The 24061-nt window shown below is 47.4% G+C and overlaps 2 protein-coding genes across 4 annotated transcripts in view; one reads left to right on the forward strand and one right to left on the reverse strand.

Annotated features, from left to right (window-relative positions):
* Nucleotides 1–24061, reverse strand: part of ctnna2 (catenin (cadherin-associated protein), alpha 2) — a gene marked incomplete at both ends in the record, with an annotated part of 254093 nt that overhangs the window by 80065 nt on the left and 149967 nt on the right. The window lies entirely within an intron of this gene.
* lrrtm1 (leucine rich repeat transmembrane neuronal 1) lies at nt 17897–19484 on the forward strand (the record flags this gene model as incomplete). The annotated part of the gene is made up of 1 exon (XM_079758735.1): nt 17897–19484. The coding sequence occupies exon 1, from the start codon at nt 17907–17909 to the stop codon at nt 19482–19484; it is 1578 nt and encodes a 525-aa protein (XP_079614861.1). The 5' UTR covers nt 17897–17906.

Consider the following 24061-nt stretch of genomic DNA (forward strand, 5'->3'; position numbering starts at 1 on the left):
GACAGACACACACACACGAGGCATGTGGTGCGTGTGGCTCTCCTGGTCTCCTGTGCCCCCCACATGGCTGCTGCTGCCCACGGTATCTAATGACGTTGTTTTTTAAGCCTGGCATTCTCCTGTCACTAGGAATCAGGCGAAGGGACGCGTGGGCCTATAGCCTCCAGCGCACCCCTCTTCATGTCTAAGTGCTAAGTCTGTTCGCTTAAGACCGCTGCTGTGGCTGTCATTACACTGGTTGGGTAGCACGGACGGCAAGCCCTGTCACCAGCTGTTAGGGTCCCTTGGTCAAGCGCGTTGGGCGTGAGACAAAGCATCTGGTTTATCATAAACTGCAACGTTTATGATAAACGTTGCAAAATGTATGCAAAGGTGGAGGAGGGATGGAGATATGCAAAGATGCAGGAGGTATGGGGATATGCAGAGGTGGAGGAGGGAGGGAGATATGCAGAGGTGGAGGAGGTATGGAGATATGCAGAGGTGGAGGAGGGAGGGAGATATGCAGAGGTGGAGGAGGTATGGAGATATGCAGAGGTGGAGGAGGGAGGGAGATATGCAGAAGTGGAGGAGGGACGGATATAAAGAGTGGTGGAGGATTGGTGGAGATATGGAGAAGTGGAGGAGGGCTGGAGGGGTGGAGGGATGTAGAGGTGGAGGAGGGATGGAGATATGCAGAGGTGCAGGAGGGAATGAGATATGGAGAGGTGAAGGAGGGCTGGAGGGGTGGAGATATGCAGCGATCAAGGAGGGAGGGATATATGCATGGGTGGATACGGGCTGAGGTATGCAGAGGTGGAGGAGGGATGAGGTATTGAGGAGGTGGAGGAGGCTTGGAGATAAGTAGAGGGGGCAGAGTGGGCCAACGGAGAGATTGATGGATGGAGGGATGGCGGGATGGATAGGTGAATGCAGGGACGGAGGGGTGGAGCGGGCAGAGGTGGAAGGTTAGAGGGCTGGAGTGGTGGAGAGAAGGAGGGATAGGCATGCCGTGCATGCTGATATCCATGTAGCTTGGTGGATCCGTGGAGCCAAAGACACAGAACCAAAGTAGGACAAACCCGTACATGGACACATGAAGGCCAATGAGTGACGTGTTGGAGTATTGAAAAGGAAAAAACAAAGCTGAACAAACCGAGCTTGACCGCCTGAAGAACACAGAAGACGTCAGGAAGCCAGACACGGGAACACAAAAGACAAGAGGATACGTAGATCATTGAACAAATGCTCTGACAGATTAGCAGGGTGAATGATGTGACGCTAAGTTATCCGTCTACCTCCTGGAACACACAAGACGTCCCTGGCTTCCAGTCCAACAACATAATGGGGTGTCTTTATAAGTAGAAACCCTGGGGGGGGGCGGGGTGATGGACTCCAACACACGCTTCAACAAGGGCATTGCTTCAGACAGAAGACAGACAGGTGGGTGGAGAGCAGCGTGGTGGAGCCAGCCCTTGATAGGAGAACATTAGAGAGAGAGGGGGAGACAGGGAGATGGGAGACATAGAGCATGGAGGAGAGAGGCAGATGAACGGAGAGAGACAGAGACAGAGAGAGACAGAGAGAGATAGAGTAGAGGAAGAAAATATAGAGAAGGGGGAGGTAGAGAGAGGAGTGGTAGATAGCCAGAGAAAAAAAGGCCTAAGAAATTGGTCGACAAGAGATAGAAAGAGAGAGAGACAGACAGACAAACAGACAGACAGACAAATACACAGACACACAGACAGAGCAAGAGAGACATAGAGAGACATAGAGAGACATGAGGAGGTATAGCAGTGGTGCTGCAGCAGTAACAGTAGCACATGGCGAGAGGAATGCAGTCGGCAGCCTGCCTGAACTGAATGGCAAGTAGCCTGCAAGGAGGGGAGGGACCAGCAGAGGGGAGGGAGGAGAGGAGGGGAGGGGATAGGAGAAGAGGGGGATGAGAAGAGAGGAGAGGAGAGGAGGGGGAAGATGAGACAAGAGGATGGGGAGACGAGAGGAGAGGGGTGGAGAGGAGAGGAGGGGATTGGAGGAGAGGATAGGAGAGGAGGGGAGGGGAGGGGAGCAAGGGATGGCTAAGAATAGGTTAGTGAGAGGGTGAATAAGTCACTGCTGCGATACCTGTGAGAGAAGGAGATGGAGGCAGAAGAAAAAAAGCCCAGTGGACACAGATAGCATTCTGTTTGGCCAAAAGGCCCATGAGTCCTGGATGTCTGAAGCATTTTATTTTCTTTCCGTCCCTTGGTGCTCTGCTCAAATACACAACCTAGTATGTGAGGAACCAATGCGAGGGGCAAACGGAACCTACCTCACACATGCACCACATACACACACACACACACATACACACAAATACTTGTGTTTGTGTGTAACCATAATAACCTTAGTTTGATACACTGCCAGCTGTTTTGCTAATCAATAGCCCGTCTAACAGCATTGACATGGGGCTGAATTTTTGGAGAGGATATCCTTCGCAAAATGCAGCCCATACTTTGTGTGTACAAAGCATATCTTCATGGCTCCAGCCAGATTGATCAAAGGCAAAGGAAAATGTATGTGTTATTTGTGTTAAAAAAGATCAAACAAGACACACTATTGGTCAAACTAAAGTTGTAGGGACAAACCTGCCTGGACTTGTACTCTAAGCACCTTTATTCCATCCACTCCACTCCACTCAATCCAGGGTCCATTATATCTATACATCTGTCGTAGGGTACCGTAGTAGTAACCTTAAATTGCCCTAGTTATTTAAGGTTGAGCAGGCGTTGAAGTGGCATTGTAGCGGGTTTATTTAAAATGCTTCAGCGGATCGCATGAGGACACATCTAACTAACATAGTATAACAAAACATGAAGGTTGTTATAAGCCTGTATCCAGGGGCAGGGGCGTAGGAATGAGTTTAACATTCGGGGGGACACATATCGGAAACCTGACAGATCTGGTATAATTTTTAGGTGGGACAAATGCGCCTGTCTCCGATATTGGAGGGGACACGTCCCCTCCGTCCCCCCCGGTTCCTACGCCCTTGTCAAGGGGTATAGCTACCCACAAGACTATACCCCATCCTTCTCCTAGCCCATCCTCTAACACTGTATTTTTATGTACTACATCTTAGCTGTTTAAAGCCGTGGCCCTGAAGAAAGTCTCTGAAGCATTGCTTTGATCCTCAACATGATCTTGACCACAGCAATCCCTCATCCCCAAATCATCTTTACCTGAAGCTAAAGCATTACCATCCATAATCAAATATCAAATTATATCAATGCTACAATGAGTAGCATTGCTACAATGAGAGTCATTTCAACTACATCCTCTTTAACCTCATCTACCAAAACAAAAGGATTTCCGTTAACCAAATGTGTTAAGCAAAAAATATAACACAAGCCTAAAGAACCAAATGTTTAGATGTAAACGTCTCTTACCCATTAACTAAACACATAAGCAATACTAACCACAAAAGTATAGATAAACATCTGTGACCTTATACCTAAACACAAACATTTCTTACCAATTTCAACATCTCTAACCCCATACCTAAAGATCACTATTTTTCCCTAATGTTGTAAATCTTTAACCTATTACCTAAGTAATGCCATCACCAACCTTACACCTTCATTTCACCATTTCAAACCCAATACCTAAAAATAACTTTTTCTAACGCACGTTTACTCCAACCCTTACCCTAACCCTCTACTCTTTCACCAGCTTCACTGTATGTCAGACAGATCCGTCAAGGCAGGTCAGTTAAATTATCGAACACTTGCCAGTCTCATCATAGCAAGTGGAGGGTAATTATGAGGTAAACACACCTACTCAGCGATTGTGTTGTAAACTAAGATCCCTGATGATCATAGTTTAAACTTTAATACAACCCCAGTCACTGTGACCCTAAGTACAGGGGTGTTATTCTCTTAAGGAATCCGGCCCTTTAATGGTAAACACGCATTGATGCGCAATCCGGTCTTAAAGGTAAACACGCACAGATGCGTGATCCGGTCTGAATGGGTTAATGAAAGGAATCACTTTGATGCTGAAATAAACACAAAGGATCAAGGACACTGTGGAAACACATTACAGACCTGCAGCCCAGGTCCACTGGAGAGACCATCAACTATTTACACAAACATAACAGAGCGCTACAGCTGCAAGATGCCACCAGGAGCCAGTGTGTTCCCCCGCTGTAATGATCCCCGCCGTGGTGACTTCAAAGTGGGCTCGGCGCCGGCATGAGCCGGGCGAGAAGATTACTTCCCTGCACTATCTTCTTTTCATGTGGGCTTTGTCCGTCAGGCCACGCCGCCAGAGCCCAGCGCTATCAGGACTCCGCTATTAGTAGTGAGGAATGAGCATGTGTAATACCAGAGGATATCTGGTCGCGCCGCGAGCTAACACGCAATGAAGGTGGATCAGGGGAACAACCCAGCTGTTAGGCAGGGTGAGGGAGGATGGACATGCTGACGAGGAATATATAAATATATATATATATATATATATATGTATATATATATACAGTGGGGCAAAAAAGTATTTAGTCAGCCACCAATTGTGCAAGTTCTCCCACTTAAAAAGACGAGAGAGGCCTGTAATTTTCATCATAGGTAAACCTCAGCTATGAGAGACAAAATGAAAAAAAAAATCCAGAAAATCACATTTTCTGATTTTTTAAGAATTTATTTGCAAATTATGGTGGAAAATAAGTATTTTGTCACCTACAAACCAGCAAGATTTCTGGCTGTCACAGACCTGTAACTTCTTCTTTAAGAGGCTCCTCTGTCCTCCACTTGTTACCTGTATTAATGGCACCTGTTTGAACTCCTTATCAGTATAAAAGACACCTGTCCACAACCTCAAACAGTCACACTCCAAACTCCACTATGGCCAAGACCAAAGAGCTGTCAAAGGACACCAGAAACACAATTGTAGACCTGCACCAGGCTGGGAAGTCTGAATCTGCAATAGGTAAGCAGCTTGGTGTGAAGAAATCAACTGTGGGAGCAATTATTAGGAAATGGAATACATACAAGACCACTGATAATCTCTCTCGATCTGGGGCTCCACGCAAGATCTCACCCTGTGGGGTCAAAATGATCACAAGAACGGTGAACAAAAATCCCAGAACCACACGGGGGGACCTAGTGAATGACCTCCAGAGAGCTGGGACCAAAGTTACAAAGGCTACCATCACTAACACACTACGCCGCCAGGGACTCAAATCCTGCAGTGCCAGACGTGTCCCCCTGCTAAAGCCAGTGCATGTCCGGGCCCGTTTGAAGTTTGCTAGAGAGCATTTGGATGATCCAGAACAGGATTGGGAGAATGTCATATGGTCAGATAAAACCAAAATAGAACTTTTTGGTAAAAACTCAACTCGTCGTGTTTGGAGGAGAAAGAATGCTGAGTTGCATCCAAAGAACACCATACCTACAGTGAAGCATGGGGGTGGAAACATCATGCTTTGGGGCTGTTTTTCTGCCAAGGGACCAGGACGTCTAATCCGTGTGACGGAAAGAATGAATGGGGCCATGTATCGTGAGATTTTGAGTGAAAACCTCCTTCCATCAACAAGGGCACTGAAGGTGAAACGTGGCTGGGTCTTTCAGCATGACAATGACCCCAAACACACCGCCCGGGCAACGAAGGAGTGGCTTCGTAAGAAGCATTTCAAGGTCCTGGAGTGGCCTAGCCAGTCTCCAGATCTCAACCCCATAGAAAATCTTTGGAGGGAGTTGAAAGTCCGTGTTGCCCGGCGAAGGCCCAAAAACATCACTGCTCTAGAGGAGATCTGCATGGAGGAATGGGCCAAAATACCAGCAGCAGTGTGTGAAAACCTTGTAAAGACTTACAGAAAGCGTTTGACCTTTGTCATTGCCAACAAAGGGCATGTAACAAAGTATTGAGATGACCTTTTGTTATTGACCAAATACTTATTTTCCACCATAATTTGCAAATAATTTCTTTAAAAATCAGACAATGTGATTTTCTAGATTTTTTTTTTTCATTTTGTCTCTCATAGCTGAGGTATACCTATGATGAAAATTACAGGCCTCTCTCATCTGTTTAAGTGGGAGAACTTGCACAATTGGTGGCTGACTAAATACTTTTTTGCCCCACTGTATATATATATATATATATATATCTTTAAGCGAGTGTGTTTCGTTTCCGCAGGCTTTGCAAGAAATCATTTGGGAAAGGCTAAAAGCGTCAACAGGTTCAGGATCCAGAAAGTGAGTCGATATTGGGAGGAAATAATCTGACGGGGGTGGGGGATACAATGCCATTCTCAAAATGTTTACGTAAGATGAATAGTTTTTATGCGAGGGCCATTATTACCAGCTCATTGTTTTTGTGTGCTCCTGGGGTCCCACGAGAAAGGTAGTTAGCGGGGATCCTCTGATCTGCAGCACAGTTTGAACTTTTTCTCTCGGTTTGTTTTTTATCTTAGCTGTGGAGGATGTCGACCACTAAGAGAATCGCATTAAGCAGCTGACTTTGTCCTTGAAACATGAAGCACTCTCTATGTGTACATTCACATTTCCCTTTGTTCGACAAAGTAGCGATAGATAATGGGGAAAATGCATAATTTAAAACACATTGGCCCTGCTTGCATGAAATACATCTAGACTCTACACCTGGTTTTCAGTTTCAATTGTATCTAGATTACAATCTGTTTACACAAAAGGCACGACGTTCACACCATCATCTCAGCCCGTTTAGATGTAGGCCTAGCGGCCCCTAAGGGTTTCAGTGCTGGAGTTGCAAGGTCGCTGACTCGTAAGAAAAGTGGGAAAAGCAAGTGAATGTTTCAGATACTTTCGTATATCACGCCCCCTTGCTTTGTATTGGATGGCGACCACAGTTGTCTAATTCTCTTGTGCAACCATTCCGGCCGATTCAGCCTCAGAATCTTATCTTATCCGATCCTACAACCGTTTTCAATTGGCGTTTGAAGAGTGATTCAAGCCGCCGGTGAAAACAAGGCCACTGTGTATGGTCTGGTTCATCCAACTGAGCTGATGAAAGGGGAATGGCCTCAAGGAGGTGCATACTCCATTTAAACGTCTGAATGAGTGCCTCAATCTTTTGGTAGCTTGCTTCTGAGCAAGGCTACTAAAACAGGACAGAGTAGGAGATGCTTTATTTCTGGTATGGTACGCCCTCTCAGGAGAGATTGGACAAAAAGGTCTTTGCCCGGGCGAGGGCGGACGGGGACAGGACGTCTGCATGTTAGCTTTAGCTTTCTCGAGAAGCTCATATATCAGTGGCGAGACCGCAAACACGAACTACATAGCAGACCTGCCGATCTGAGCACAATGAGCAGGGCGGAGTGTTTGTCCAAATCAATTTGTACGTCGACACATTAGCAGCGGAGTCGGGAGCAAACCCCCTCCACTTCAGGGTCCCTCGGCAGACATTACAGACCTTCCTAACATCCCATTCTCAGATTTATTTTGATTTTATTAACTGAGATGTGGTTCCAGGGGTCTTAGTGAAAACCGATTGGAACACTTTAGATGGAGCGAGAGCAGCCCGGGATCATTATTATCTGAGTGACAGTGGTCATCTTGGGGAAACAAGCGCACACACAACGCCCCAACGGGGTACGGGGGGGAGCAGGGGGAGGGAGACCGATGCGGTGTATATGCCGTATTGATTTTTCCATTTCAGCATTAAAAGGTGCTTATTCAAGTACACACTCAACACAAAACATGCTTTAAAAACAGTTGCCCATGGCGACAGCCGAGTTGGTGCTGTCACATGCTCCGACAGCCTTTGAGATTGCATTGTTTTCCTGCGTGTGTCCTGCTGTTGTTGAAAGCCACCGCTGTCGTGACAGACCTTTAAAACAGAGGCGGTGGAAGCAAGAGAATGGCCGCCTGCAAACCCCTTGGAGGCATGGAGACGGGGACATTTTCCCCGGGTCAAGCCTCAACTGGACCGCTGATCTATTCAAATAGACACAGGCAGCTCATTGCTGTCCTACTGCAAGGCTCTGGGGTAAACGCTCTCCTGTAAGAAAGTCCGATTTTGCCTGTGTTTTGGAGCCCTACACTCTCTCCTTGGGTTCATGATTATACAACGGAGAACATGAAGGATGAGATATCAAATTCAACCCATTGGGTTTGTGCTCAGGGGCAAAACAAATGGTGAGTTAATGACAAAAGAAAGGTGTGAATATTAGTCAGCAACACAGAAAACAGAGGGCTATGACATTGCTTTAGGGAGAGATTGAGGGACAGATTGAGAGAGAGAGTGTGAGAGAGAGAGCAAGAGAGGGAGCGAGAGAGCGATAAAGAGAGAGATACATCAAATACATATAAACCCATACAAACCTGAAGACATGTGAACAAATGAAACACTCCTGAATGCCTGGGTGAATGCTCAACATGCAATCAAATGCTCTGCTTCGGCCCCTCTCGCTGTCCCTCTGCCCGCGAGACAGCGCTGCCCGATGGTCAGAAACCAAACCCTTTGTGCCGTGTGCTGGCCAGCGTGGGGATCATAGAAGCCCAGTTTCCGCCCTCTTAGAAGAAGAGAGCAAACTTGTTTGGGGCAGATAGCTGACGTCAACTCTCCCCGGCATGCGGATCTGTGCGCGGCCTTCATTTGGTATGGGCACCGAGCGAGAGGTAGGGCCAGAGTGCGCGGAGGGTTCACGTTCACCACAACACGTTCACCACAGCAGATGCTGGCACCAAATGATGCAAGGGACTCTTCCAAAAGCGCGTGTGCGTGTCATGTCCATCTGTTTGTTTTTTGTGTTTGTGTGTGTATGTGCATATGAGATTTGTGTGCGAGCATGCATGCGTGTGTGTGTGTGTGTGGGGGTGATGATGTGAATGTGCGTATATATGTGAGTGTGTGTGTATCTGTTTGTGTGTCAATCTGGTTGTCTGTGTGTGTGTGTGTGTGTGTGTGTGTGTGTGTGGTTGTATTTGCATATGCATGTATGTGTGTGCGTGTGTGTATGTGTATGTATGTCTATGTATGTGTGTGTGTGTGTGTGTGTGTGTGTGTGTGTGTGTGTGTGTGTGTGTGTGTTTGTGTGTGTGTTTGCTCTGCAGGTGACTGCAGGGAGCCTATCTGCAGTGTCCACAGTACACCTCCACTCCCCTCCTCTCGCCACTGGCTGCCCCACTCCCCCGTGGAGAGCTACAAGGCTGCTGTCCACGTGTTGGTATACAGCCTCTTCATCAACACACTCCCCTCCCATCATCCCCTCCTGGGCCTCCAAATGGTGGAAACAGGGTTCCTCGACGTCTGTGAATGTGTGTGTTTTAGCTTGTGTGTGTGTGTGTGTGTGTGTGTGTGTTTTGGCTCTGTGTGTGTGTGTGTGTGTGTGTGTGTGTGTGTGTGTGTGTTTGTGTGTGTGTGTGTGTGTGTGTGTGTGTGTGTGTGTGTGTGTGTGTGTGTGTCACACTGTTGGCTTGGGATCGTTGTTTTTTACAAGTCTGGCCAAGTGGAATGGCAGCCCTGACTGAGCCACTACCTGTTTATTTCTCAGTGGGCTACGGAGGTGGAACAAAGACCGGGCACGTAGGGCAACATGCATGCTGCTGGCTTCCCCCAGACTGTCGTCACTGAGGAAGCCTCCAGGATATTCCTCTGTCCATAACTCAGAAAAACAAACAGTATTCTGGATCACACACATCTTGCAATGGGCTTTCATTTGACATTCCTCGAATACATGATCACCTCCTCTTGTCCTTCTGTCTTGTCTTACGGTCATTGGAATGCTTCTAAAAAGTGATTCCTCCGTGAAAGGGCCTTTGTATTTGAAGGGTGCTGTGTTATACACAGAGTACCGGTCTCTTCTGAAAACCAGCCGGCAATCAACACTTGGCCGACCAGGAGGGGCCCACTAGAAGGGGCCCCAGAAGCCGGGAGTAACAGATACAACCCTGTGCTACTACTACTACTATTACTACTGCTACTACTACTAATACAACTACTACTACTACTACTACTCCTACTTATACCACCATGGTTACTGGCAGGCAGTACCAGGAAGATTATTAGGCATGCCTGCTGTTCCAATTTTCTGAATTGGAAACCATCTGCTGACCATTTCATGGTCTGTCAGTGGAGAACAGCCATCTTCTGCGGCACACTGAAACAAAAAGGAAAGGCTAATATTTGTGTTTCACCTGTTATTTGCTCTGCTACTCCTCCCTAAACGATGTTGTTGGCGATCTTATCAAATCCACTTTTTGGATTTGATACACAACAGCCTTGCTATAGCCATTACTTGTGTGCATATGCCATTGTGTGTGGGCATATGGTCGACTGTGTGTGTGTGTGTGTGTGTGTGTGTGTGTGTGTGTGTGGGCATGCGTGGGTATGTGCTTGCGCGCGCGTGTGTGTGTGTGTGTGTGTGTGTGTGTGTGTGTGTGTGTGTGTGTGTATGTGTGTGTGTGTCATGCACATGTGCGTGTGTTTGTGTGTGTGTGTGTTTGTGTGTACCTGTTTGGCAGGTTAAATCTTGTGTGTGCTATCAAGTGTGCGGGTACAAGGACCACCAAGCAGACGAGGCTGTGCTATCCTCTGCTAAGAGCCAGGCCTCTTAAAGGCTGTTAAAAGTGATGGGCTGAAAGCTTCTGTCCTGATTAGCATCCCTCTGTGCTGGGAAGCCGGGGACATTAAAGGCAAACATTCAAAGAGCCCAAACTTCCCTGTTCAGATATCTCTCATGGTAATGGCTGGTCTATACCACGGTGGCTCCCTGTGTAGCCACGCCATCACCACTTCAACCACCAAACGTGGCTTACTGTGTGTCAATGTGTACCATCTTATTCACTGGACATAATGTCACACAATGGACTGTTTGACAAAGTACTGCGATCTAGTCTATTCCACACTGTAGATCGTCTCTGTTATGTACAGGTATGTATTATGGGGGACAGCAGAGAGGATTAATGCATATATGTATAAATGTATATATATTGTAACTGCCGCACATTGGCAGTTTGTTTAGTTGGTTAACCTCCCGTTTTTGGTTCCTACTGGTTATAATGGCACTGGGGCGGAACTAATTGCCGCCGTCATATGTTTCCTACACCACACTAGAGGTGGATTCAATGATTCGTTTACGTGAACCAGTTCGCGTCAGTCAGTTCGCCAAGATGAGTCGTTCGCGAATTGTCGTTCGTTCGTTCAGCCCAGTTTCCGGTTCAGTCCAGTTTCAGTTTCCGGTAGCGGTGAATCGCATTGAGTCCGGTAGCGGTGAATTCTCAGCTGAGTCAGTCAGACTCATTGCTACCGGAAACTCGACTGAACTGGTTCAGTCAAGTTTTCGGTGAATCGAATGGCGAATCGAATCACTTTATCCTGAAAGTTGAGTAAATATCGTTAATTTTATATATTAAAAAAATACCCGAGATAAAGGAACAATGTGAAACCCTAACCCTAAAATGTAAACACCAGGCTACTTGACAAGAAAATGTAACGGACCACCTGAGGCTTTACTTCACCTCAGAGATAATGCGTTAGTTAATAATGATATGCCTTGCGGCATATCATGCGGCATCACCTGCGCATAGTGCTGCTGCGTAGGCCTACATGGACGTTCCAAGTATGTTTACTTCATGTATCGTTGAAGCTAACTAAGTAAAGCCTAGTTATAACTATAACCTGCTCCTGGTGCAGTGCAAGCAACAGTGTGTGCCGTGAGTCGCCTCGGTCCCTCGTCTTCCTGAACGAACTGTCTGCGAGTCGTGGGTCTGGGAGGAGTCAATTCTGAGTCACGAACGACGCGAACGAGACGACCGACGCGAACGAGACGACCGACGCGAACGACGCGAACGAGAGAGAAGAACCAGTTCGGATCGTTCGTTCTAACGATTCGTTCATTCGAACGAATCAGTTCGCGACCGAACCACCTCTACACCACACCTTTAAGCGACGTACCTAGCCAAACAGCGCGAAAGAAGCAGCACAATCAATAAGCTATAAATTAAAGTTAAAAGTAAAAGCACATAAGAAGAAGAAGAAAAAACTATAAAGGACAAGCAATAAGATAAGATTCCCTCAAGTAGTAAGCAGTGGACGAGGTATGTTTATCATTTATTTATATCTAAGAAGAATGTGAACGATTTTATTGTGTTGCTTTCAATTGCATGGTTGTGCGTGATAGTGATTTGCATACTATGTAAAGTTGTGAATATGTTTATGTAAGTTAAGTTTGTAAATGTGCAAGTTAATATTGAGCTGCGGGCTGTATGTGAGGTGTGTGTGAAGTGTTTTTTGGTGTAATGTAACACCTGTTGTGCTGCTGTAAAAACGGACATTTGCATATTGTGAATTTGTATTTATTTTCATTTATTTTTCTCTCTAAACCCAGTTCTCACGGGTTGGTTCGACCTGGAAATAAAACCCCGTTTTCTAACAAAGACCTCTGGCCTCGTGTGAACTACTTGGGAGCTACATATATATATATATATATATATATATATATATATATATATATACATACTAGGGATGCACTGTTTACAGTTTTTCTCAGACCAAGTACAAGTAATTACATTTTGGTACTGATATGAGTACCGATATGAGTACTTAAAAATACCATTACTCTTTGAAAACACTCCCCTCTCTAGGAGAGAGGGGGGCGTGTTATCGCCATGGTAAAGACAAAAGGCATCTTATACTTTTTTAGTACTGTCATTGTATGAGCGTTATAATGAGCGATGTTCCATGTGAAATGCGCCACACACCGTAGCGATATACCACAGGTGTCCTTCACCATCGGACCTTCACCATCCAGACACCATAGTGTTATTCTGTATATGTCTGGGAAGCCCAAACTTTGGATGAGGGTATTAAATAAATCGCTGCTCAGCTCCGCCATCCACTTCATTGTAGCGCTATACAATAAGTTCCCGAAAAGCTCAACTTTCTCTCAGATGGTGGTTGTATCGAATAAGTTTAATGAGTACGAGTACATGAGCACAGTATCGGGCCTGAGTCTGGTATCGATATCAGTGCATCCCTAATACATACACATCCATATACACACACATATATATATATATATATACATCAACACATGCAACTATTCACTGTGTGAGCAAGCTGGTGTCAGGCCTCAAAGGCCCAGTGGGGGGGATACAGTGGCACTATGCAGGCCTGATGGGAACCTCTTCACTAGCGCTGTGTCCCACTAGACCCCTGGGCCCTGCTGGGAGTGGGCACCCCGGCTGCAGAAAGCTGATGATCCTCCAGGAACATTGATTTCTGGCACACTGAGCACAAAGCGATGTTCCAGCCATGCTTTCGTGGGTTAATACGCCCACCCGCTATGTTTAAACCAGATAAATAAAGTTCACAAGCAAAAAGCAAAAGGAGCGGGTCAGTATTGGGGAAACTCTGAGATCGATCTTCCAGAGTCTTGTGGCCTGACCAGAGGACTGGAAGGCCTATAACATAGCAGAGCAGAATGATACACAAGCTCAGGTCGGTACGTGTGGTAATTTGGGTGTGCTTTAAAAAGTCAAGGCAATTTCAATATTTTGTCAAGCTGCCAAACACAGCAAGAAAATAAACACAACTATTCCGCTGTGTCAAAAAAAAACAACAACCAAAAAGCCAATGAATAATCATCTGCAATAATGACGGCTAAACACATCGCAATCAGGTTTGGATGCCCCCACCCGCCTCCGTATACTACACCCAGACAGGGGCGGGCGGGGTGGTGACGCAGGGAGAGAAAAGTGCATGCTCTCTGGATCCATGATCACATGGCGCACTGGAGAGGAAGACCTCCTGGGCGGGCCGTCCAGGACCGTGATATGGTTTTATGAGATGGACAGGCTGCTATTTCAGAGACGGTGACTTTGTATTGTATTGTCCTGTAATCCACAGAGGGTACGATTTGTACTGCCAAGAAAAAACGCAGAGGATGCCTTAGCTGTTTTCCTGGTAATGCATTGGTGATTTAATGTGTGCTTTATCTAACACATCGGTTCAAATGTTAGCCTTTGATGAAGAATAAATGGGAATTTCATATTTTCCAAAGAATACCTGTAAATTACCTGTCACAAATTCGTAAGATAACAATATTTATGTGTGTTTGTGTGGTTGTGTGTGTGCATACGTCTGTGTAAGTGTCTATATGTGTGAACATATCTTTGCCTTTGTGTGTAAGTGTAGGCGTGCTTGTGTGTACACCTGTCTGCCTGTTTATTTGTGTGTGTGCAGATATCTTTGCCTTGGTGTGTATGTGTACGCGTGTTTGTGTGTAACTCTGCCTGTGCGTGTGTGTGTGTGTGTGTGTGTGTGTGTGAGTGTACACAAGTGAGTATGTGTCTGTGCCTGCACCTGTGTGTGTGTGTGTGTATGTGTGTGTGTGTGTGTGTGTGTGCGTGCGTGTGTTTGTGTGTGTGTGTGAGTGTCTGTATGTATATGTTTGTGCACACATGTGCCTCCATGTGCACACTGTATCTACAACAGGAGAGCCACAGCTATTGCGGCAGTTAAAACAGACATGGTGGATGTTCTCACCTCCTGTCAGCCATGTCAAGCCATTACACTGCATCATGCTATTGGCTGAGGAAGCACTCCTGTTTTATGACTCAGGAAAAATAGCAACGGCAACATGAGAACATCATTTTGAAGGATATTGCCTTTTTATGGCTAGACATGTCTTTCTGTTTGTAAAACTGACCGAGAAGATGGACATTTTAGATGTCGATATAACCGGGATATACAGTCATTCATACCCCTACTTGTCAAGTAGGTTACGACATTCCATAAAGCCCACACAAAATATATATACAGTATACCTATATATATATAAAAATATATTTATTATTCAACTATCTTATACAGATCATATATAAAATATAATATAAATGAATAAAATATGAGTTGGACTGGGCAACACAATCTAGAATATAAATAAGAATAATGATTGCATTGAAAAGGAGTACAATAGACTTTGAGATCAAATCAACTATATATAAATCAAACAACATTTCATCTTGTATATTTCATTTGCCATCGCATGCTGAATGCATTGTACTCCTCTCAGCATGACCTCGAGATCGTAAAGTTTAAACCGAACCATACAACATGTTGTCTGTCCAAAGTGATGCAACATTAATCTAATTGCCGCAATACAAAAAAGAAAGTGACATGGCCACGGGCCAGCAGGTTGTCAAATGCGTCCATTATTAATGCTGCTTCAACACCACAGTGGACACGAGGCTTGATGTTTGAGGGATGGATGAATGAAAGATTTAAGATTGGAGTCCAGGGAGGAGGAGAAACAGGGAGCAGGGAGAAGGAGGGTGAGCACAGCTGAACGCATGTCTGCTGGGTGCTCCGTGTTTAAACCATGGAAGGTGTTGTCACAGCCCATTGTCCTTGGAAATGAATGGGCAGGGGGATGACAAGGGGCTTGTGTCATGACAGGGGGATAACAGGGCGGAATATCCCAGTTACTGGATATTGCCAGGGGGCGACATGATTAGATCTGTATTCCAAACCAACATCAACGGACTAATTGACCGTGATATGCAGCGCCAGGCTACAGGGCTGGATGATTAAACGCAGAACGGTATAATGTAGCCCTAACTTCCTGAACCGTCTCTTTCACTGACAAAAACGTGTTCATGAAATATGGGTCATTTATATCTCTTCATAATATACTGTATATGGTGTACGTGTAGTATATGAAAATAAGACGCATACTAAAGAGGAGAAAAGAAAATCGCAATATATAAAAATGTAAACAAAACCTCTATCTATCTATCTATCTATCTATCTATCTATCTATCTATCTATCTATCTATCTATCTATCTATCTATCTAACTGCTCCCTCTCTCCCTCGCTATCTATCCACGTATCTATATCCTGTGTACAAATAATGTGGTTGAATTGGGATAAGGAGGCACAGAGAGAGAAAGAGGCGGAGAGAGGCAGTAAAAGATAGTGAGACTGAGAAAGAGAGAGACACGGAGAGACTAAGGAAGAGAAAGAGAGAGACACACACAGAGATACAGAGAGAGAGAGAGAGAGAGAGAGAGAGAGAGAGAGAGAGAGAGAGAGGTCTGAATTGTGATTTCATTAAAGCCCTAGTTTTAGCCCACCCCCTTTTGGATATGCAAATGTCTCACTGACACTGAGAAAAACACGGCAAAAGAAAAGAGGAGGGATGAGCAAGAGGGAGGGAGAGAGAGAGAGAGAGAGAGAGAGAGAGAGAGAGAGCAAGAGAGAGAGAGATAGAGAGAGAGAGAGTTAGAGAGAGAGAGCAGTAAGGCGGGAGAGAAAAGGACAAGGGAGGGGAGCGAGCGAGAGAGAGTAAGGCAGAGAGAGAGAGAGAGAGAGAAAGAGGGCGAGAGAGAGAGCGTGCGCGAGAGAGAGAGCGCGAGAGCGGTCTGAATCGTGAGTGGCTTACGACACTCAGTGAGCAGAAGGTGCCTGTGCATGCTCTAGCAGATCACTAGTCTGCTACTGGGAATCGAACCCGCTGACGCTCTCCGCCCCGACATCCACAGCCCCACCCCCGACGGCCCCGCAGCCAACCCCCTCGACAGCCCCTTACAGCCGGCTGGAGACGGAGGAAAAACAGGGCAGTGCAGAGGGAGCCAGAGACCGCAGCTCCGACATGCAGCCGGGGATCTTTCTTACCATGCGCGCGCCAGAGAGAGACCCTGAATGAGGACTACCGCCGCTGAAGACATACACACACGCACGGCGCTCGCTCCCCGTCTCCCTCTCACAACAGAGGAGCGTGTTGTGGAGAGAGTGACGGCCGCACACCTGAGTGGATTCTAACCGCAAAAGTCAGTGATTTATCACGGTGACGCACGTCCATTCCGGTTGGCAGATCCATTGAAACTTTAGTGCGACGAGGAGAAGAAATCGAGAGGAGGTTGAGTAGGAGGCGAGGGCAATACCGATCTGTTGGCATTCTTTTTTTCTCTCCCTTCTTGGTATTTTCTCCCCCTCTCTCTCCATATCTCTCTCTCTGTCTCTCGCTGCCTCTCGCCCACTATCTCCGCGGCGGTGCCTCCTGCCTTCTGGTCGCCGCAGCGGAGGACTGCAGAGGAGCGCCGGCCGCCGCGGTGGACACAGCGCTCACGCATGCGGACGCGGTGGGGGGGACAACCTGCACTTCTTCGCGCCTCGCTGAAAACAACCTCCTCCGCGACCCCCTTGATTCCCTCCTGGCTCCCCTTCTCGCCGCTCTCCCCTGCTCCCTGCTCTCTCCTTCTCTGTGCTCTCTCCTCTCCCTGGCTCTTTCACTTGAGGAGAACTGAGACATTGTACGCCTGCCAGGACCCAGTGTCCGCTGAAAGGGGCGCAGGGGAGGAGGAGGACGACGAAGGGGGGGGGGGGGGGGGGCGGGGGGCATTGGGACCACACTGGGGTCTTTTCTAGACCCGCACATAATTAGTGGCAGGGCACAAAGGCAGCAGCTGAATGGAGGTGGTCCGCCTCTGGTTAGGGGTGAGTAGGACTCTTTTTTCATGACAGATCACTTCAATGAAGACATATTCTCGGCCCCCCCACCACCACCACCACCACCGTCGCGCGCCCGCCCCTCTCCCCCCCACCTCCTTGCCGTTTGATATCTGACATGACAAGAGGGACTCCGCTCGGTTTGTTGTTTTCCAAAAGGGACGCTACCCCGAGTCGATAGACAAGCGCAACAGAGAGAACGAGAGAGAGAGAGAGAGAGAGAGAGAGAGAGAGAGAGAGAGAGAGAGAGAGAGAGCGAGAGAGAGAGAGAGAGAGAGAGAAAGAAATCATACCTACCTCCTTTTTCTACAACAACATAGGGAACCGGGGACGGGGAAGGATTAGAGGCAACGCCGCTGGTTTCTGTGAGAGCCGTCCTGCTCATTATGATGTGAGACGTGACAACATCCTATCCAGAGCGATTCGATGGACATTTTCTCGGCAACATACTTGGATATTTACGCTGATGGATTTCCTCCTAATTGGTCTGTATTTAAAGTGGCCACTGAGGAAACCCACGGGGCTGATACTGGTTTCACTGGGCCTGCTCTTGCGGACGACAGCCCAGGCGGAGGGGGGCTGTCCGAGGCTGTGCCGCTGCGACAGCAAGCTGCTGTACTGCGAGGGGCTCAACCTCACCGGCATCCCCCGCAACCTGAGCAGCGCCATGGGCCTGTCCATGCGGGAGAACAACCTGACGGAGCTGCGCGAGGGCCACCTGGCCGGCCTTGCGCAGCTCACCTGGCTCTACCTGGACCACAACAACATCGAGCTGGTGGACGAGGGCGCCTTCGATAAGCTGCGGCGGGTCAAGGAGCTGGACCTGAGCAGCAACCGCATCGAGAGCCTGCCCAACGCCACCTTCAGGCCCCTGCCCAACCTCCGCATCCTGGATCTATCGTACAACCGGCTGCAAGCCCTGGAGCCCGACCTGTTCCACGGCCTGAGGAAGCTGACTAATTTGCATCTGCGCTACAACGCTCTGAGATTTGTGCCTGTGCGGATCTTCCAGGACTGCAGGAGCATGCAGTTCCTGGACCTGGGATACAACCAGCTACAGAGCCTGGCGCGGAACTCCTTCGCCGGGCTGTTCAAGCTCACAGAGCTGCATCTGGAGCACAACGAGCTGGTGAAAGTCAACCTGGCCCACTTCCCCCGCCTGATCGCCCTGCGTACTTTGTATATGCACAACAACCGCGCCGCCATCATGGTGAGCACCATGGACTGGACCTGGCAGTACCTGGAAAAGATTGATTTGTCGGGCAACGAGATCGAGTACATTGAGCCCCACGTGTTCGAGAGCACCCCCCACCTGAAGGTGCTCATGCTGGACTCCAACCGGCTGAGCGCCGTGGAGCCGCGCATACTGGACTCCTGGGCCTCCCTGGATAGTATCACCTTGGCGGGGAACGACTGGGAGTGCAACCGCAACGTGTGCGCCCTGGCCTCCTGGCTGAGCGCCTTCCGGGGCCAGCGGGACAGCACCCTCATGTGCTCCAGCCCGGACATCGCCCAGGGGGAGGACGTGCTGGACGCCGTCTACGCTTTCCAGCTCTGCGAGGACCCCCCCTCGGAGGTCACCACGGCGGGGCCCTACGCCTCCACGCGGGATCGGGCCCGGGGCGGCGGCGTCCTGGCGGGGCCCTTCACCCTCGGCCCCTACGAGGGCAAGGACGGGGAGTCGGCGACGGGCTCCTTCACGGAGCCCGCCGGCGGCGGCATGGACGACCTGGAGAGCACCATGCAGATCCATAAGGTGGTGACGGGCACCATGGCGCTCATCTTCTCCTTCCTCATCGTGGTGCTCATGCTCTACGTGGCCTGGAAGTGCTTCCCGGCCGGGATCAGGCAGCTGCGGCAGTGCTTCACCAGCCAGCGGCGCAAGCAGAAGCAGAAGCAGAGCATGCAGCAAATGGCTGCCATCTCCACACCGGAGTACTACGTTGACTATAAACCCAACCACATCGAGGGGGCCCTGGTCATCATCAACGAGTACGGCTCCTGTACATGCCAGCAGCCCGCTTCTAGGGAGTGTGAGGTTTGAGAGCCCTGCTTTGTGAGTATGTGTTTAACTGTGATTATTATGGATACACGACCCACACCCCCTCCCCTTGCTTTCCTCCTCTCCCCCCAGCCCAGCCACCCCTTTTTGGATATATTTGTGAGGGAGATATTATGCGATGCAAAGGAATAAAGGGACGGTTCGTCTCACTGTGCTTTTTTCGTGTGCGTTTCACTGGATTTCACTGGACTTCACACGGGATATAACTGGGGATCTAGGGAGGACAGGCCCTACATGGGCCCATGTGACTCTGGACCTGTTGACTACCCTGAGAGGAACTATGGTGTGACCACGCAAGACTTTTCTTTCACACAAACACTGGATATTTCAGCTTTAATGTGTCTTTCTACTTCAGGAAATTGAGATATAGTTTAAAAACACAAACTGTGGACACGTCTAAAGAAGAAGAAGAAAAAAAAATCGACACAATTTATATTATGATAAACATTTGACAATGAGACACACGTATGAAATATATCGAAGATGTTTAAGTTTGGAAGAAGTGTAAAGATTATAAAAAAGAACCTGTGTAAAATACGTTTAAAAGCAGAAATGCAAGTGTGGGGGAAAAAAGATTGCAAGATGCTATTCTATTTCTTTTGTAAACTACAAAACATGTTTAAATAAATTAATTGCTATTCACAGTGAAGTACTTGGTGTGTGAGACGGCTGGAAGTGTGTAAATGATGAGGAATGCATTTTTCTGAGCTAGGAAGAGTGTTGTCTGCCTGTGAGCCTCTGAGATACCAGAAAAAAAAAAAACATGAAAATAACAAGAAAAAAAGGGGGGAGGGTAAAATGGGATAACATTTCAATGTTAAAAGTCCTGATCTGAATTACAGATCTTATCACTCAACTCTCATGTACGCTGTTTGGTCATTTACTGTGTTGGCTCGCTATCAATGTTGTGGTTGCTTTCCTTCCTTTCCATTTCCTTTCTGTGAATAGATTCAATTGATCTATTGCATTTTAATCCGTCACCATACTTCCATATGATTATACCATGATTTGTGTGCCACCCCAGCAAACAGAGTAAAACACTGAAGATCCAACGCCGAGCGGCCCCGACTCTCTCTCTCCCTCTCTCTCTCAGCCATTCGCTGTAATGCATCGGCTATGCCTTCTCTCACCAAATGAGGCACATTGAAGACCGCAAATGCCTGAGCTGCACTCATTCAAATCAAAATGGTGTTCTAAAATAGCTTTGTTTAAGGAACAAACGGCTGTGGCTTTTTGTCTTCAAAAAAAAAGAATAAACGTTAACACACATCTTTCCTGACTGTACTTACATGTGATGTGAACTATGTTTGTTAAATACACGGCCATTGCGAGGAATACCTTGTGTTGTTTTGTATTCATGAGCTCACTGCCTGATGTGTTTTTATTAATAATAAGGGGTTGTTAGGATAGCGAGGGGGGAGAGTACTGAGAGTGCTCTCTGGTGTGTGTTTAATACTGTCGCTGTAATCTGACCGCTTTGGAGGAGAGTGGCGTGGCATTCTGCAGCAGCAGCAACAATGGGGCACAACTCATACAGTCACATCCACATGCATATATGCAGAAAATATGGACTCACACACACACACAAACACACACACACACAAACCAACGCACAGGCACAGCACAGATCAATGGAATTAACAACAGAGCAATTACTCAACCTGCATTGCTGGCATGCAAAAATCAATCAAATTTACGATGATCATTCTAGAATGCCTTACACAGCCTAGGTGCGTGCGTGGGGGTGTGTGACTCTGCATTTTGTGTGTGTGTGTGTGTGTGTGCATATGCATGTTGAACTGCTCTGGTCAAAACAAGATTAACAATACTATGAATAATAATAATATGAGATGCATGGTGATCAAATAGAAATTCATTGAATTAGCTGAAATTGTACTAATTTTAATTGGACGAGGTAGCATGCCATTTTCAGATGTGTTGTGTAACATAAGCGCCTCTCTTTAATCAATAGCTATTTATCTTTCACAAGCTATCCTTGGTACCGCAACAATCTGGCTTTACTAGTAACAGATGGTCAAGACTCTAATACATGCGTTTATATTGAAACCGATAATTGCATGAGGGTCGTCTATAATAAAAGGCCCTTTTAAGCTCTTGGATGTGCTGTGGGGAGTAAGAGTAGACAAGTTTGGGTCCATGTGTGATTCATGATCCACTTCTTATTCATGAAACTGCTTTGGCAGTTGCTGTTCCACTTTGAGCTCCTGCATGGTTGCTAATCACGTCCATTCGTGACATATACGTATGCAGTCTGCAGAGACGGTATGCAGAGAGGGGGGCAACAACATGCACCCTGGGGCGTATTTAAATTCCCACAGTCCTTCCCCAACCATTTTAATTACAGCCACTTCCTGATTGTCCTTCAAGGAACCTCAAAAAGTCCAGCACTGCATGTGAATGTGTGCTGGTGTTTGTGGCTGGGAATGAGTAAATATTGGCGAGCGATGCATCTGATGGTGATTTGATGTTGATGCGCCTTAAATAAGCAGCGGGACAAGACTGCACCATGGGGGTGAAGACTGGACTGCCAGGGACAGAACAAACTGGCCATATGATATACACACGGCCTGTGTTTATTAATCTCAATCTGTGTGTGTGTGTGTGTGTGTGTCAGCCAATGTGTGTGTGTAGTATGTGTATGTATAAAGGTACGGCCACACTGAACACATTACGCGCGTTAGAGGCGTTGAAAATCGGCATTTACGCATAGAGAACCATTGGTTTAGGCGCGTAGATGCGTTACACGCGCTAAAGCAGCGCGTTAGGCGCGTTAGACGCGTTTTACGCACCTAAGTAACGCGCCGAACGCACCAAAAATTTGAACTTTTGACGCGCCAATGCGTGATGCTTAGCCGCGATAGCCAATCAGCGTTGAGCTTGACCCGATGTCACTGGCAGAGAGACGGAGGACGCACAGAAGCAGAAAGAACATGGACGACCAAGTCATCGTTTCAGTGTGTGCTGAAACGATGAGGAGGTGGTGAAACTCACACAGCTGTGAGCACCTACGTAGGATGTCATGTGTTAGAGTGTAGATTCTCTGCCCGAGCCGACCCGCAGGCCGGGTCGGGCCGATATTTCCCACCACTATCCTCGGGCCGGGCCTTTGATCGAGCGTTTGTGTTTGTTTTTCTAAATCATTGCTTTATTGGCCTAATCTGAGGAGAAATCTATGTCATAAACAGAAATATTATAGGCCTTTATTACACGGGTCTTCTCAATGCCGTGGAACGCTCCGTTCACTTGCATGGGTAGTAGTCCGGTAACTTGTCAACCCCAGCGTCCTCGGTTGCTAAGCGACATCAACGTCTTTGGCAGACTATTTCTCTGCTAATCAACACTACGAATGCTGGTAACGAATAAATTGTAAAAAGACACACCATGTGAAGTTATTTTTTCGTTTTGGCAAGTAGCTGTGTAATAAGCGGGATAATGTATAGAACGTCGCCGGTCATTATCGAAACCAAGCCCCTTCAGGGCGAAGCAAGACGCCTCCGCTGGGTGGGCTCATCTAGCTGAGTAGGCGCGTTGAACCATTTTTTGTGACACACAATGATCAAGCGTCAGGTTGGGCGCGTTACGCGCGTAATCTTACGCGTACGTAACCCATTCAGTGTGGCCGTACCTTTAGTGTTTCTGTTTGTCTGTGATTGTGTGTCGGTATGACTGTGTCTTTGTGTGTTTGTGTCTGTCTGTCTCACTGGGTGTTGCTGTGTCTGAATCTATGTGTCAGTTTGTCTGTATGTGTGTGTGTGTGTGTGTGTATGTGTGTTTTTGTGTACATCCATGTCTATGTCTGTGTATGGGTGCGTCTTTGTGTGTCTGTGTTTGTGCGTTGGTGCATCTATTTGTGTGTGTGTGCGTGCGTGCATGCGTGTGTGTGTGTATACGGCTAAGTCTGTGTGTGTGCTTGTCTGTGTGTGGGTGCGTCTATGTCTTTGAGTGTGTGTGTGTGTTTCTATGCATGGTGTGTGGTGAGTTATGAAGCACACAAAGCAAGGCGTCCTGCGGTGCAGTGTGGAGGCGGTGCTCTGTGGGGGGGTGCAGCTACGGGGGTTCATTCATGTAAAGTTATTCACCGGGAGTCCAGAGGTCAGGACAATAAATAAGAGCTTGCAGACGCGGGGTTAGCCTATCAGGAGCCTGCTAACACGCAGGCTCCTGTCTAAGCTAAAGGTCACACCTTAAGTCTGCCAGCACACATTAGCACTAGTTCACAACTGCTCCTGCTGTGTGTGTGTGTGTGTGTGTTTGGAATACATTAAGAGTCAAATTATTAAAAGCAAAACATAAATAAGTGTTTTAATGTGCTGGCACAAGTGTGCGTGTGTGTGTGTGTGTGTGTGTGTGTGTGTGTGTGTGTGTGTGTGTGTGTGTGTGTGAGTGTGTGTGTGTGTGTGTGTGTGTGTGTGTGGGAACACGTGCGTGCATTTTAAGCAAAAAATGCTTTCATCGTTATCACAATGCACAATTCAATGGCATGATTAAAAAAGAAAGCTGTACCAGCCCGCATTCGGGGGCGAGCACAGGGTAACTCC

Source organism: Pollachius pollachius, assembly GCF_949987615.1.
Source record: "Pollachius pollachius genome assembly, chromosome: 2".
NCBI lineage: Eukaryota > Metazoa > Chordata > Actinopteri > Gadiformes > Gadidae > Pollachius > Pollachius pollachius.